General features: G+C 40.6%; 1 protein-coding gene across 2 annotated transcripts in view; it reads right to left on the reverse strand.

Annotated features, from left to right (window-relative positions):
* Positions 1 to 242: 242 nt before the first annotated feature.
* The window catches only part of fbxl17 (F-box and leucine-rich repeat protein 17), a 214444-nt gene continuing 197662 nt past the window's right edge, over positions 243 to 17024 (reverse strand). For both annotated transcript variants that reach the window (XM_020593848.1, XM_020593847.1), the window contains exon 11: positions 243 to 2305. In XM_020593848.1, the coding sequence (XP_020449504.1) occupies positions 2168 to 2305 (138 nt within the window). In that variant the 3' untranslated portion in view covers positions 243 to 2167. The remainder of the gene's footprint in view (positions 2306 to 17024) is intronic.

The following is a 17024-nucleotide window of genomic DNA, read 5'->3' on the forward strand; positions in this document are numbered from 1 at the left end:
AAAACGCTTGTTGGTCTAGTTGCATTCTACCTGAGAATACAGCAACCTGTGTAAATTTATTTGAGTCAGTAAATTCTTTGTGTTGAAATGTGATTGATTTAATTAAAAGTCTGGAAAAAAACCACCTGGAAAAATGTTTTAAGCAGCAGACATTAGTCACATGAGCAGCAAAGTATACCTCTGTTTTTCTGAATAGTCTTCTCTGGCATCAATTACAAATACAAAAGGAAAGAGAAAAGAGTTTGAAGCAGTAGTGTTTTATTCATCTTTATGTAAATCCAGTCATTTATGGTTGCCTTAACAAATCAGGAATCAAGTGTGTCAACATCTAGCAGAGAAGAAAGTGGATATGGGGATTACAAAAGAACAGAAAGAGAAGAAAAACAGACAAAGGAATAAACTCTCCATTGGCTAGTCTACAAATCCTGACAAGGGTAAAATGAATGTGTTTTTAATCATCTGAAATCTCTATATACTGTAGAAAGTTTACAGTTCTGCTCAAACCCTAAGCTCAGTAAGCTGTTGTTTATATGTGAGTGACAGTGTGTGGAGGCTGAGCCCAGAGCTGGTTCACACCGTAGAAAAATACTGTGGTTATTTGCATTTTTAACTGTACACTAGTGAGTTTCTATAGAATAGATGAAAAATGCTCAGCTCTCGCCTACCATATTTCACTGGCTCTAGTTTAGGTCCAAGCCAGATTTTTTCTTTACATACACACTACGAAGATAAATCCCTCACTGCACTGCTACATAGCTAATATTACAAGTATATGCTCAAAACAATAATTAAGCTAAGTAAATCCCACACAGTATTTATTTATATATGTATATATTGTAGCAGTTCAAATAATGGGATTATGGTATCTGATAAACGCAGAGCAGATAAACCTTTCTCTAATAAATTCATGGTTGACTGCATGTTGCTAACTGAATGGAAACTACCTAGGCAATGTTTCCTCCTACCTGTCATCAAGGTGGTTGTGGTTAATATTTTGATAAAAAGATCTGGGAGTCTTAGGTAAAGAAAACTTCTATTTCGAACACTGTTTAACTTAATTCTGTGATGACTCAAGGTGATGCCAGGTCAACAGTAAATCTATGCATGGCAATAAAAGCAGCATTGATCTCAAGTCATACATTTGTTCATTTCAGTTTCGGGCCATAGGTACTCTGTATCCAGCTGAGAAAATATGGCAAGGATCTTAAAGTAAGCATGCACTTTTAAAATATAATCAGTGCTGTTTTCCTGCCACACCTTTGCCAGGGTTTTGACAGATTCTGGTCTGTACCACAACAATGTGTGTACTGAGTCACAGCCCTCAAACAGAGATTAGTCAACAACTGCAACATGTGTGAGCCCAGAAATGCCTTTAACACTGTATGAACATCCAAGAAAGAAAACAGTGGTCTAATTGGACAAAATAAACATGACAAAATGCCTTAATTAAGGTCTGTTGCCCTGGCGGCTCAGGTGTCTTCCAGTCTGAAGTGGCCAGATGTTGACTCCTGATCTTCAAGTCGCTGTTCTGTCTTGCGTGACCTCACTGCAGCAGCTGATTTCAGTTTGGAGAAACAGCTCTTTGGACTGAAATGGCTGCAGTGCTCTGGAACACTGGTTCAAGTTAGGGCAACAAACTTTTCTTTTAATCTTTTTTTTATTATCTTGGTCCAATTATTATTTAATTGAGCTTTTTAAAAACAAAAATCTTTTTCACATATTCATGACCAGACCACCCCCTTCTGAGAGCTTAAAATGAATGAGACTGAATATTCTATCAGCTGACCAACCTTCACTTATAGCAGATATCAAATGAAACTGTGAGGAAGATACAGTCAAATTGTTGAGTATAACCTAAGATTGGCATGTGACTGACATCTCACTTAAATCTAAAATGCCAGGAAGCCATTACTTTACTTAAATTTTTAAAATGAGAAATTTGCTGCAAATGAAACAGTTGACAGAGTGGACCTTTGTCTTTTAAACTTTAAAACTGAATGTGTGGCTATGTGTTCACATGCAAGTTTGAACAGTGGATGAGAAGCAAATGTGACTGAGCTGCAAATTTCGTGTATGTGTGTCCACACACAAAAAGGGCTTCTCTGGTTGTGGCCACCTTTTTGTTTGCATGAGTATGTCAGTATGTGCGAGTGTGATTCAGCAGTAGCTACGAAGTGTTCGACGTGTTGGGGCTCCAGCCCATTTGATAAGCTCTCTCCAGGGTTCTCTTGCAGTCTTGCATCACTGTGCTGAAAACAATGTGAGGGTACTGGACTACCAGCCTCTCCACAGTCTCCTCGTTCACCTGCAAAACACACATTACAAATCGGTCTGAATTCAAGAGAAACCACTCACTTGTTTACCAGGGCTCTGGACCACATTACACAGTCTGTATCAGCAGATGCCCAGTCATGGAACTGTGGATGCTCAAACTCTCCATTATTCTCCGGTAGGTGCTTGCACTGTAGGACTTCTCATAGCTGTTGACTTTTTACCTGTCCTGTTTGATTGCAGTATGACCAGGTTTTTAGGTCTGTGTTAAAACAACAGTCAAATGCTGACAGGAGGACTGAAACAGTTTGTACTATTTGTAATCACTTCTTCTTTTCACACCATTGAATGATCCCTTCATAATGCTTTCAGCCATAACATTATGACCACCGACAGGTGAGGTGAATAACACCGGTTATCTCATTAAAATGGCACCTGTCAGTGTGTGCGGTATATTAGGCAGCAAGTGAACATTTGGTTCTTGAAATTGATGTGTTGGAAGTGAGAAAAACAGCCAAGAATAAGGATCTGCGTGACTTTGACAAGGGTCAAACTGTGGTATCCAGATGACTGGGTCAAGAGCATCCCCCACACTGTGGGTCTTGTTAGGTGATCCCAGTGGTTAGTACCTACCAAAAATGTCTAAGGAAGGACAAACAGTGAAGCAGTGACAGTGTCATGGACATGATGAGGTTGACTTAATGTAGATTAGTCTTTCAAATGATGTTCATCCTTTTCAAAACATTCCATTTTGTTTGAATCATTGTTAAAATGGTTTTACTCCTTCTGCATAAGCTTTTCACTGAATGGCAGGCAAATTTGTGCTCTTCCTTACAGTAAAACTACAGAAGCAAACTGATTCACAGGAGATGCATCATGAGCTGCAGAGTGAGGCTGGGCCCAAACTAGAGGATTTTATAATCTTAACCGATTTTAAAAACATGGGAGACCACAGACATAACAACAGCATTAACAAGTTTTTTCACATTTTAATCTTAAGAGCACACACTAGATGATTTGGTCACACACCTGCTGTTTTTACTGAATGAGTTCAGAGATGCTGATTCCAGGGACCATGGATCTCACAGAAACACATGTGACCATAGGTGACTTCAGAACTTAACAAACATGGAGGCGGACATCAAGCAGTAGTGCTCGTGTGTGATATGTTTTGTGCAGAGAAATAAAAGAGGAGAAAAAAAAACTGTAGGCAGAGAAGATGAAATCAACACAGTTTACACATTTTGCAGTGAAAGTTGGATGTGGGTTGGAAAAAAAAGAAACGAGGAGACTAGTGCAAGCTAATGTTGTGACGCTTCCCAGCCAGCTACTGTCATTTGTTGTTGTGGGTGTATAGTCAGGATTCAATCACTGTTGCCCCCATACTACAAAATTCGAAGTCTTAAATATCAAACATGCTTGATACGATTTAAGATCAGGGGCCCTCCGATCCTGTCAGAGGCATAACGATTAGCTCTTAGGATCATTTGGCTGGAGAATCGCTTCCAAGCAGCATTACGTTGGGGAACGCCCCTACGATTGTTGGGAAGAGCAAATCGGGCCTGAGATAGGGCTAATTATCCTCTAGTGTGAGGCCGGTTTGACACGAGCACAAGTTATTTCCACCTTCCCCAGACAGTATTTCCACAAAGAGCAGCAGGGGAGGGATAGTAACAGAAAGAGGGAACTTTGTACCAAAAAGACTAACTTTAGATGATCCCCACTCAGACTGCTGAAGCCTCACACTAACTTCAAATAAATCTTAGGAATTATTTTTCCACACATCAAGGACCTTGGGTCCCTATCAATGACACCACAAGTGCATTACAGGATCTCTTAATGGCCAGTATAAAAAGGAGGAATGATTTCAGCAAGCAGAACCTGTTTTAATGTTCAGATGGGTGCTTGACTATTACATTATGCCTGCCTTGAAAAATTCAGAACCTCCTTTAAAAGATGCAGGACTACTGTCATTTGTTGATACTGGTTTTTGAAGGTTCATAAAAATTGCAATATTAGTAAATGTCAGTATGTCAATGCCTCATAATGTTACTAATTTGGTCCACTGGCATGGCGGACGAAAGAGAAATACTGCTTTATGTCTAAAAAATCCAAATTTGTTAGACTTCATTTAAATGGCGTAATTTAAAAATCTGTCAACAGTTTCTGCATCACCCTATGATGCCCTATTAAAAATAATCAGAAACAAAATGAACTGCTAGTACCCAGTCAAATGGCAGTGTAACTAGACTAATATTGAAGACAGGCCTTTTCTAAAGAGTGTATAGTGTATGCACACACACGAACACACACACACAAGTGGACTACGGCATTGGGTGTAGCACCAGAAGACAGCTGAGCTCACCAGGCTAATGGGGCCTTCATGTTCTCAGAGGACTAGAAAGACAAGCAGCTAATAGCTACTCCAGCACTTCTCCAGTCTAAGACTCTATCACACCATCACTGAGAGCCAAGGGTGAGAACGCCTGAGAATCTGACAAAGAACAAAGGCAGAGTAACCCTAGAGACCTTGATTGGTTAACCGCAACCCAACCAGAACCAACCCCCCGCCCACCCGCAAGCATGACACTTTCCAGGGAAATGATGTATAAACACTCACACACATGTTGAGCACAAAGTCATCTGTTGTTGCCAAAACAGTGACAAAGTATTTCACAGTTTTCCCCAATATCTCTGCCCAAGAGCCCTTTGGATTTTGTGTTTTCTGGAAGAAAACCTTTGCATGGCAAGAGTTCCCTGGCTCTTGCTCAGGTTATGATGTGGTTTGCTTGTTATTTTCTGTCCAATTCCTTCTTTCTATTCACTGAACAAAAATAGGGATCATCAACTCTTCAAGCAGAAATATTAAAGCAAACGGACACAGATGGATAAAAAGATAGAAAAAGGGTCTGAGACAGAAATAAGTGTGCTTAAGCAAACAAACCCCTGACGCCTTTTGAGTCAGAGAAGGACGACGGAAAGTCTGTACAGCACCAGTGAATCCAAAAAAACTAAAAGGAGACAACTTCCTGTTAACATTCCCTGAACTGCCAAGGATGACACAGTGAGGCTTCAGACTCTTCAGTTTTCAATAAAATAGATGCCTTTACATGCACTTTCAGCATGTCAATGCATATCTTTATTATTTTCATCTGCTTTTTGTTTTTCTGATCAGATGCTAAGAAAGAAAAATCTGAGAATTCTGGGTCAAAGCAGCCCTGCATTGGTTCTCTTGTTAGTCACGGTTAAAAACAAAAGAAATCATGTTATTACTTAAAAATAATGCGAGTATTCCAGCTGACACACAGTTTTACAAAACAAATCACCACTGAAAAGATCCAACTCAACAAATAAAGCAGTAATGTTGACTATACTGGCAAAAACCAACAGACCTTTGGCATATTTGATCCAGAAGGTTGATTTCACAAGGTATTGAAGATGATATTACAATTAAAAAAAACTACAATATTCTGAATTTCTACGCCCTTTTCTACATAAGACTGACTGACTGGGCTGACTGTTGAGTGTGTTTTATGGATACCGTGAGTGCATTTCCACCCACAATCACAACAAAGTTTTTATGCCTGGCTGAGGTAGAAAAACTGGTGTATTGATAAAAACTAAGTGTGACAAAGTGCAATGGAAACAAAGCTGGTAAATAAGTTGCAATGTAAACAAAGCGCATGACTTAATGCTCCCACTGAAGAGATGAAAACAGTAACTGCAACTTGTAGGCAATACACTGGCAAATGCTATTGTTGGCCCTATCTAGTGAGGCTGAGACCGTGATGTTATCTTCATGCACAGTAGTTTGTTTCATTCATCCCAAGGAAAAAAAAACTGTGAAATACATTCTGGCAAATGCAACAAATCAAGTAAATTTTAAGAATAAATAGAAACAAGGCTTCATGCAGTTTCTTCTCTCCCTCTTTTGGGATTTGATGTGGTTGTCTGACCACACAGCAAACCTGCATCACAAACTTTTAATTGACTGTGTGGTGTGTGTTAAATCTTAGATCCCTTTCAACAAATTTAGCAACTGGCTCCAAAGTGTGACCATCAGCTTTTATATTGAGACATGTTCAATGCCCTGATTAGATAGCACTAGACCAGAGATAACAGGAAATGAGTGAGAGTGAAATGTAACAAAGCTGCCTGGCCAGATTTGAATCAAGGATATTGCGTTTGAGCATCTTCAGCTACAAGCGAAAGGGGCTACCCCACACCTGTGTTTTCCAGACAAACATCTGTGCCTACAAAGATTAGCGCATGTAGCTTCCCCAGGACCAAAACAGGAGCAGAAGAGCTGCTTAACCAAAGCCTCCAAACTTCTACAGAGAGTTTAGTTTGTTTTGACATATAACTGAGTCTCATTAACAAATAAACTGACAACCCTCTGATTACTTTCATAACATATTATGCTATATTCATGAAAAGAGAATGAAACATCATCCAGCTCGTTAATCAGAGCTTAATTACAATTAAAACTGATCTAAAGAATAGACCTGTCAAACTGATGGGAGGCCATAACATTCATTAATGCTAATTTAGTGTAGCTGAGCAAACACACAAAATATACACAGCACAATCAAAATGCTGAATCATTTCCTAATTGCAGCAACGTTAAATGTTTGAGGTGCAACAAGATCACTTTGATGGAAGTCATGATAAAAACTAAGAGGAGGTGGTGCACATAAGTACGAGCCACCAGGAATATGTATAGTAAAGTCCTTCCTGCCTAATGCAGTCAGAATATTAAATAAGTTTCCCTACTTCCTGGAAATGCAGCCCTCCTCTTTTTATTGTTCCCACTATTATTGTCATTCTTATTCCATTGATGGATATTCTTTTATCAGTTTGCATTTTTACCCATTGTTTATTTTGTAAAACTAAGTGTTGCCATGTTCACATAGTATGTGTATGGTCATGTGTACTGTCCGACTGTCTGAGCACATGTACTGTGTGTTCTTTAACTGTGAGGTGAAGCCAATGACAAATTTCCACAATGTGGACAATAAAGGTAACCTAACCTAACTATTGCACTGATCTGTGCTACTGCTGGTGATAATGGTGTATGTGCAGAAAAAACACTTGTAAAACATTAGACTTGTTGTGTGTTTAGTTTTTTAAGTTTTGAAATACAATTGTCACATACAACAAGTGCCAAATGGCTGGAGTTTAAACAACTTATTATGGCAGAGGCTATAGCCAATCAAGACTCTGCTATCAATGAAAAAAGTGTAACAGCACAGAAGCCTCTTGTACCTGCTTTGAGATTTATTTTTAATTAATTGGCAGCCAGGGGAAAGAAAATATTGTTGACAGAAAATCAGTTGATAGAGGCATTTTGACATCATAGCATGCATTAACTCTCCTCCACTGCACTGACAACCAGAGTTACTGCACGCCTAAATACTCCAGTGAAAAGCATTCCCAGCGTTACCAGCTGCAGAACAAGCCTGCGTGCCCTTTGCATGGCTCTGCGTTATGTTGAATGAGATGTGATGACATCACCACACCTGCTTGGTATTTGGGAATCAGACCTGATGTTAGACACACAGGTCAGATCAAATACTGCAGGCTTGCAAAGATGGGGGTGGGGGTGGGGGGGCTCCTCTGGTTTCAACAGTGCCACTGACTTCTCCAAACCAGTGATTCAGCTGTTTCTTCCCAGAGTGAAATGTTGTTACCGGGCAAAACTGTGCTTAATGATATTTTGTTGCTAGGCAACATAAGCTTATAAAAGCTATCAGAAAGCCTTGGGGCCTCTGATGACTGGAATGGCGCCTTAGATATATGGTTCTGGCAGGGAGTTTTCGTTTCTTTTTTTTTTTTACTCCATACAATCCAAGTTCAGTATACTATACTGTACAACCCCTCCTCCAAACCTGCTGCCAAGTCTGTAGGAGAGCCATATGATAGAGCAAGCCGCTACCCCCTGATGATTCTAATCTTTGGGAAGCATCTGGAAGCACAGCCACAGCAAGGCCTGTAGTTATGATATTTTCCCCCATTTTAACTTCAAAGATGCTGTCCTGTAGATCTAAGTGAGGTATAATGCATGCTGACAGGTGATGTGCTGCTGTCAGGGTTTATACCAAGGTGAGAGAGGGATGAGGGAAAAACAAAAAGATACGTCTGATATGCTGTTGAGCAAAGGCACCTTTTACTTGAATATGCTGTACAGTAAATGTGAATAGTCGACGGGGTTGTGTGTGTCCGAGTGCCTCATGACAACTGCTCTCCTACTTTTTTACATGTGACAGCAGGCTGCACTAGCTGACCTCTGCTCTCTCATGGAGTGCTCTCATGTGCTCTCTTCTTAACAGTAAGCCCTTTTTCAAGACTAATCCACTGTTGCAAATGGACTCTATCACCACGTAAAATATACATTTACTGCAAACACTGGGTCTTCCCTTGGTAAGTGGCACAGTAAACACATCGTAAAGATGACTTATGCTGCAGCAGTTCACATTCTCAGTGGGAAAAAGAAGAACAGGGTCGTAAATCGATAATCAGATACACAAACACAAAGATGCATATCATATTAGACCAGCGTGGTGAGAACACCCTCTGAGTGCTCCTAGCAATCAAGGGAGGGAAATGGAATAAAGAGAGAGGGAGAGAGTTTAGGAAACAGAAGGCTAAAGAAAAAGTGGCTTCCTCTATTTCTGAATATATCGCAACCCACTGAGTGCAGTATTTTACGTAGCATCAATGACCCTGAAAAAGCAATAAAACACTGACTGCTTATATTGAACAACATCAGAGCTGAATTTAAATGACTGTGCATGCAGATTTCAGAAAACTATACGTTCAGTGCTCCTTTTTATTTGAGAAAAACTTATAAAAACTGCTGTATTTCTTTGTATTTCATTTTGGTTCTTTTTTCTTTTCTTTGTTCTTCTTTTTTCACCCCCATCCCATTTTCGTCGGGCATGTGGCAGCCATTGCAAGTCCGAGGCCCATAAACACAGACAAATACCTCCCATTCCTGTCTACTCCCATGTAGAGAGTGTATCAGTCAACCAGTAAATACATTTAGGGTAAATGTTTAACAAGCCTGTTTAGGCAACAGAGGTATGCAGCACATCGGGTCTTAGTAAAAGGCAGCTTAAACAAGTCTGGATTCAAACAGGCCAGATTTATAGTCTTCTTTAAACTGCTCAGAAGACGACCAAAAGATAGCTCTCCGTCTCCAATTGGAGGAGGGAGAGTGGAATAAAAAAGGCAGAAAATAACAAAGAAGAGGATTTTCAGGAGTTCAGAGACAAAAAAAATATATCACCACAAACTTATTCTGAAGGATTCAGTATTTCTAAATGAACCATCGATGCACTGGCTTGCAAGCTTAAGGAATAGACTGCTCTTTACCGAGGAAAGCCTGAGCTCAAACATTTTCATTTTGTCTCAGAAAGCCAAGCGACCCTCACAGAAATCTGCAGTGCATGGATCTGAATGTGCTTTTAAAAACCAGGTCAGGCACCGCTTGCGACAACTAATGTCTGGTCCTGCTCACACACCCTCATCCCTGCACAGTATCAGACAGCAGCAGAACTGAAAAGCAGGGTGTCAGTGCACACACCCACACCCACACTTACACACACACACAAAGAACACTGAGGAATGGGGGCTCAACTGAACAGGGTTAGAGAAAGAGGGTCTGCAGGCCAGGCTTGTAAACCCCACACTACATCACGTGTGATAAAGGTAACTAAAGGAATGTGTACAAGGTCCAGCCACGTCCCTCCTTCTGCACCCGCTTTCTTATCTTTGCAGACAAGAGGAAAACATTCCATAACTCAAGAGGCTTTGCACAATTTATTTGTTAGTCTCAGAAAAGAAAACATGGTAAAACACTATCACAGCTGCATCTTATTAGGTAGAACAGGGGTGGGGGGGTTGGGGGGTGGGTGTTTACATGGAGAACTAAAGAGCCTTAGAGCTAGAATTGTTCTTCAAATTAACTGCCATACAGGTAAAGCCATAGCATGAAAACTTGCTTATCCAGAATAATGTGGGAGGAAGCGGAGTACCAGACGAAAACCCACACAGGCACAAGGAGAACATGCAAAGTTCACACAGCAAGGCCACAGTTCGAACACGGAGCCTTCCAGCTATGAGGGGACATCACTGAACCATTGTCCTGCCAAGATATGATATTATATATGTATATACAGTATATATGTATCATTTTTATTTTCATCTGTTACGAGAACTTACATTGTCATCATATGAAAGATCTACTCATCTATTTACTACGAGTATATCATGAGATAAAACACAGGATATAGTGGTTCCCACATACCCACTCAGTTTTTACTAACCAAGACAAGGAACAAGATTCAGTCTAGACACAAATTAGATTGAGTTTAATTAGGCACAGGTAAGATTCTGTTCTATTGCTAGGTCTTGAGTCCGTTTCTGTGGCTATGTCTAATGGACCCAAGGGAACTCATGTTTTAGCTCTGATTGTGTTGTTTGTCATACGCATTACTGGAAGAAAAATGTGTTTTTGTGGCAAGAAGGAGAGTGAACTTTTTTCATTCACACTACAAACGTATGGGCAATTTAGAGTCACCAGTTAACCTGCACATCCTTGGACTGCTGGAGAAAGCCAGAGCACTCAGAGGAAATCCACACAGGCACACAGAGAGAAGTCTGACAGAAAGGTCTGAACCCAGAAACCTCTTGTTGTGAGACAGCAGCACTAACCACTGCACCGATGTGCTGCCCTGGTTAAACACATGTTTAAGTTAAACACAACAACAACAACAAAAACAACCAGAAACAAAAGCTACAGAAGGAGCGTGGGAGAAAGAAAAGGACAGAGACATTGTGACAAACATAAACAGACAGAGATGTGAGTTCATGTTCTTACCATAGGGAGTAGTTGGGGTCATATATTGTCACTTGGAGTACAATAAAATAATAAAAGGCCTGTTGAATGATCTGTAAACAAAAACCTGCTCTCTGTGTTCACATGGCAAAAGGCACAATGTAGTGGGTGCACAAACACACACTCATATATTCTAATAGCTGTAAGAGCAAATTCCAGAGCAGCTTAGTGGAGGTCAGACAGAAGCAGAATTCCTTTATGATAATAATAACAGAGCTACAGTGTTTATTTGTTTATATATTTTCTCTCTTGCTCTTCAGAATAAATAAAGAACAATGACAACCTGACCCCGTCCTTTTGAAGAACACCATGAGATAATATTCATAGTGACTCGGCAGAGCGAGGAGAGCACGCATTAGATTTCTGAACTGGCCAAAGTTACAAACAGTGCACTGAGCAATACAGTGCTAATATGTAAGCCTAATGTGTGGACATCACCTACCGCACAGTGATTATCCTGAATTATGGATTCATTCTGAATAATCAAATCAGAGTACAAGAGGTAAGCGCCGCTGTATTTCTAATGGAAAACATTGTGTACAGAGATTTTTTCTATTTACTGCCAGAACAAGCACAAATCATGACAGCATGATAAATCGCTATCTTTGTTTTTGCTATTTTATCTCTTGGGTAAAAACTGTTAACTGAGCAGCCACAGGCCATAAGAACACCGTTTTTCTGGCTACACACTTTTCTTCTGCAAAACAGCAAACACAGCTTTCACATCCATTGGCTACTTTGTTTCCAAACAAGTTCAAAACAGAGCTTGAATCAATCCCTCAATAAATTTACCAAGCTCTGCTAGATGTATCAAGTTTGTACAGACGTGGCATTCAGCGTGAAGAGCTATATTATCATTAGCATTACAGAGCTAATTCATCACCAGCACAGTCAGGTACTGTGCCTGGAGGCTAAAATGGGCTGTTACCACCTGCTGTCTCTGTCAATGTCTGGGAGAGGGAAAAGAAACTCACTGAGTCAAACGTTAGTTGTTGCCCCAAAACATGTCAGGTTTGGCAAGCCTGAGCAACCAGGCCGCACTGAGTCTTGTCTACTGTCTGCCCATGACTCCAAGAGATTATGCTGACATTCAATGTGTTGAGTAAACAGCACCGGGTGAGGGAGGAAGAGGAGGAGGGGAGAAAAAAGGAGAAGGCTGAAAGACAAGATGCGGGGGGCAACTTGAATGAACTAATTGAATGAACAAAAGATGTAAGCAGCATCCAAAATTCAAACAACCTTGGCTGTCCTTGCTTACAGGAGGGTATGAGAGGGAGGAACAGAGAGACAAACACAGGGGGTAAGAATAAAGGACAAGGTGGAGAGAAAGCAAATAAACGCATGGATGTGTGTGTGCGTGCACGCAAGGCAGGTGAGGTCCGGTTTACATGTGTGTCTGGCAGATTTTTGTTGAAGGGCAATTCAATTCACCTGCTCTCCTTCACTGTCCCTTGCTCCTGCCCTTTTAGAAACAAGATGAAGGGATGATCAGGAGGCGGCTTCAGTTAAGACCACCAATCAATACAGCTCTTCTGTGTGGGATGAGAATCCAAGATTACACTGAAAATCACAAACGGCAAATGACTCTTTCAAAGTACTTTCTCGACTTTGAGCATTCAAGTCTGACCAAAGCCTGGAAAATAGGAACCAGAGCACCTGCCTATCTTACAACTGATGCTGTTCATGCAGTATCTTTCTCCTAATTCCCCTTTGCTTCAGAAGTCTTTAAACGAAGGATCCCCGCTGTTCATAATAACAACACTCATCAAAGAAAGTTTTACTGAACTCCTAAACTCTCATTTCCTAAACGAGAGTTAAAATGCCTCCTAACTCTTCACCATACTTCACTTTTGTTTTCCTCACTCCAAACTTCCAGGCCCTAAACAATTAGGCCCTTGTTTATGTCTGCAAATTGCTGTGCCGTGCCTATCTGTGTATAGTCCCCAGCAGCTGGATGCACCAGTGGAACGACCATATTGATTGGGATGTCGGGTCTTTTAACAAGGACTGTCTGGTTGCTCTATCTAGGGGTACAGCAGTGGTCATACCTGTTCCCTAAACACCGCTCTACCTCAGTTCAGATAATGGGCGCACACTTCAAAACTGCTTACACAAAACACTTTTTGGGGGCCATTTGTGAAGGGAATAGCCAGCTCTCACTCTATTGTTGCCTTTTATCTAATTTAACTTTTATTTTCTTTTGGTTTCTGTCATCTGTTAAATCATTTGTTCCATACTCTTTTTTTCCCTCAAGGTCACTCCTCGGTTTACTTTCTATTCACCTCCCTCATCTCCTGCATTACTATGATAACACTTAGTCTTTCCACCAGCTGTCCCTGAAGGGGCCGGTAGCAGTCAATGTCATTATTTTCCTAGTCCAGCTTGGTGCTGACTGTGTGAGTTTGCTTCCCTCTCTGTTTCACAACCTGGACTGCCCATTTGTTTTCACTCTAATGAAGTAGTGGAAAAGAAGTAGGGGGGAAAGCAGCTAAATAAGAAGAGAGGAGAGGAGAGGAGAGAAGAGGAGAGAGGAGACAAGAGGAGAGGAGAGGTGAAAAGAGGAGAGGAGAGAAAAAGATGAGGGGAATGAGAAGAGGTCAGACAAGACAGCAGAAGAGGGAAGGAGAAAGACCTGACAGGGAAAGAAAGAGATTGAGATGGAAAAGAGAGAGACACAAGAATGGTGTAAAAACATTTTTAAAGAAAACAAACGACTGAGGCTGGATAAGATCAGAATCCACAAAGTGATACATCAACAAAGAAAGAATGTTCAGAGTGGCTAGGAGAGGAGAGCCCATTATAGAAAACAGCAACTTAACACATACAGTATAGGAGACATATGAAAACATGATCAAAATGAGGAGGACAATTACTCGAGTCACAGAGATAATCTTCTGTTAACCTGCGAACCTTGCAGAACATTTTAACGCCGTCCTGTTGCTTCATAACACTCACCCAAATTCCCAAGGTATTTCCCAAACCCTCGTAGACTCTTCTAACAATGCAGAATAAAAAATAACCTGGACCTGTACAGGTAGTACAGTAGGTAGCACAGTAAAAAACCAGCAACGCTTACTGCTGGATCCCTGCTCCTGTGATTTGATCTGTCTTAATTTTGTGGTTAGTGAGAGAAGCTAGACATGCCATACCATTAGCAATTGATGAATTTGGGTGGGTTTGACATAATTCTGTGTGTGTGTGCTTCCGCGTCTTTGTGCCTGCTGGGCACAGTGAGCCGAACTACATCGATATAATTTTAGTCAAAAATGACCTCTGACACAAATGCACCAAATTTCACCAGTGAAAAGCATATAGACTGGGTTAATACAAAATGTTCACTGTGTTTTTGGAAGTTTAGAAAGATGAATTCCTCCCACAGAGAAGACATAACTTTTAACAGCAGACTCACTGGGGAGACAGGCTTTTCAGTGATACACGTGCTGACATATGTGGCACTGCCAAGCAAAACGGAATTCTTTTTCTTTTTCCTTGAGTCTTTGAACTGAATACCTCAAAAAACTGGCACAGAGTTATAGCTGAAAGAGAACAAAATGAATTGATTTGATTATTTTTGGGTGAGTCTGGATCAACTGCATTCATCGGAATGGGGTGATTTGGCATAGAGGGCAGAGGGGTGTCATCATTTGAGGCAGACAGAGCATGTCATGTTTTCAGGCTTGGAAGTGTTCTGATTTCAATGCTCCATTATGAGCTGTGTTAACAGCAAACAACAGATTCCTCTTGGAGAACACACACTGCTACGCAGACGTGTTGCATTTCAGCACATGTAAACTACACTAAAATTCAAAGGAAATCCTTCAGACAGACATCTAGGGAAAATTCTTCCTATAAGTCCAAATGGCAGTGGACACACAATTCAAACTCCCTGGCAGTAAAATGTATACAGTACGGAAGCACGTTTGTACAAACTGTGACGGAGGAAATCAATCCTTCACACTGCATGAGAAGAGCCAGCTGGATCCTGTTAACAGTTCTTAAATGAATTCTACACTTTTCTAACTCCTGTGACATTCAGGGAAGCTGTTATATCAAAATTCCCAGCGTTTTGACAATTCCAAACAAATTTATACAGGCTGCTGACTGGATTGTCCACACTCTGTGTTAAGGTTATATACAGACAGGGCTGCACTGCTGACTGGATTGTCCACACTCCTTGTCAAGGTTATCACAAGACTGTATTCATCTACGACTGACAGAACCCACTCTGAAATCTAACTCCACATCAGTTAGACTGGAGGGGAGCTTTGAGAAGGGTTGAAGGAAAAAAGGGAGGGAGGGAGCGAGAGAGGAAGAAAAAGACTGAAACCTTATTTATGTTAAACAGCCAAATGGAGGCTGTAAGAGTTACCTGAACATCTGTAAGACAGACAAGCTTAGACAAGCCCTAAAGATGAGCAGGTTGAAGAGGAGGTCAGATTGTTACTGTGTTACTGGCACTTGTATTAGTGGCTAGTCTTTTAAGACTTTGGCAGCTATTTGTACTGAATTCCTGCAATATACACATCCTGAACAGAAATCAAACAAAGTCCTTGTAAGGGAAATATTAACTTTGGAATATTTGCAATATGTCCAAAACACTGTCAACGTAGCTCTCACAAGAAATAAATATATGCCATAGCAGACCGCTCTGTGTAAGTGTATATAACAATTTATTTTTGCAATGCAAACATTCATGGTTGGTACAACAGCAGAAAAATGATTTCAGGTTGGGGATTTTGTCAGTGACCCCTTTAGTTACTACTGCCTAAGGCAACACAGCGGAGACGGTAGTTGGTTAATGTGTAAATATTGAGATGGCTCCTCAAGTATGTGGATCCTGGGGCTGAACTAAACAAAATTAGTTTGTTAAGGGTCACGCTATGAGTGCTAGACCAATTAAAATCTCTCAAGCTCAATCAGATAAAAAATGCCATCCAAATCAAACAGAGTACACATTATACAGTGGAGCGGTTTTGCCGGAAATTCCATCTTGATCTTCCCAAATGTTTTGAATGTAACCTACAGAGCAGCTCTTGCACAACCTAAGAGCACAAAAGAAATACTACTTTACTAACGACATACTGCTGACCTTAAAGTATATGCTGGTCAATCATTGTGTCATGACTGCGCTCAAGAGAGAAGAAACAAACGGATGTATGGAGCGAGCATAGCTATGGCCTATATCCTGTTTTTGACAATGGAGAATTAAACAAAATGAGCCATGGGGAAAAATCAAATGGATTTGTCAACATAAATAAGAGATGCCGTGGCTGAGAGAAATCTAAACTTAAGTACTTTGCACAAGACTTTCATTAAGTGTGGAATGGAGAGTTATCCTCCAGCTTCTGCGCTTTACCAGAACTGCATTAAGTGCAGACATGAGAGTAGTTTACCCTGAGATTGAATTGGACATGCCACTAGATTTTACCACCATGATACACAAATAAAGCATGACAAAACATAGCTAGAGGCAGACATGTCAAATGCAATCCAGAAAAAAATCTAAACCAAACTGAATACACTGCCAATAGTAAAAATCAATTTTGCAAAGCCCTTTAAATATTGATTTGATTCATTTAAGAGACACAGCATGCACACATATTGCAGCCGCAGAGAAACCTACAACAATTTTACACCAAGCAGCGGTCAAAGCCAAAATGACTGTGAAGCTATATCTTTTGACAAAACACAGTGTGTAATTTAATCTGACTTTTTTAAACCCAAGAATTTAGAAGTCGCTTGAAGCTTTAAAGAGAACAAATGAAGCAAATATGTAAAAATTCTAATTAAATGTCAGACAGAAAAACAGAAGCACTGAGGCAACTGAGGAATCTCCAGAGGAGGGGGGGGGCGG

This window comes from Monopterus albus, unplaced genomic scaffold, assembly GCF_001952655.1.
Source record: "Monopterus albus unplaced genomic scaffold, M_albus_1.0 scaffold20.1, whole genome shotgun sequence".
Taxonomy (NCBI): domain Eukaryota; kingdom Metazoa; phylum Chordata; class Actinopteri; order Synbranchiformes; family Synbranchidae; genus Monopterus; species Monopterus albus.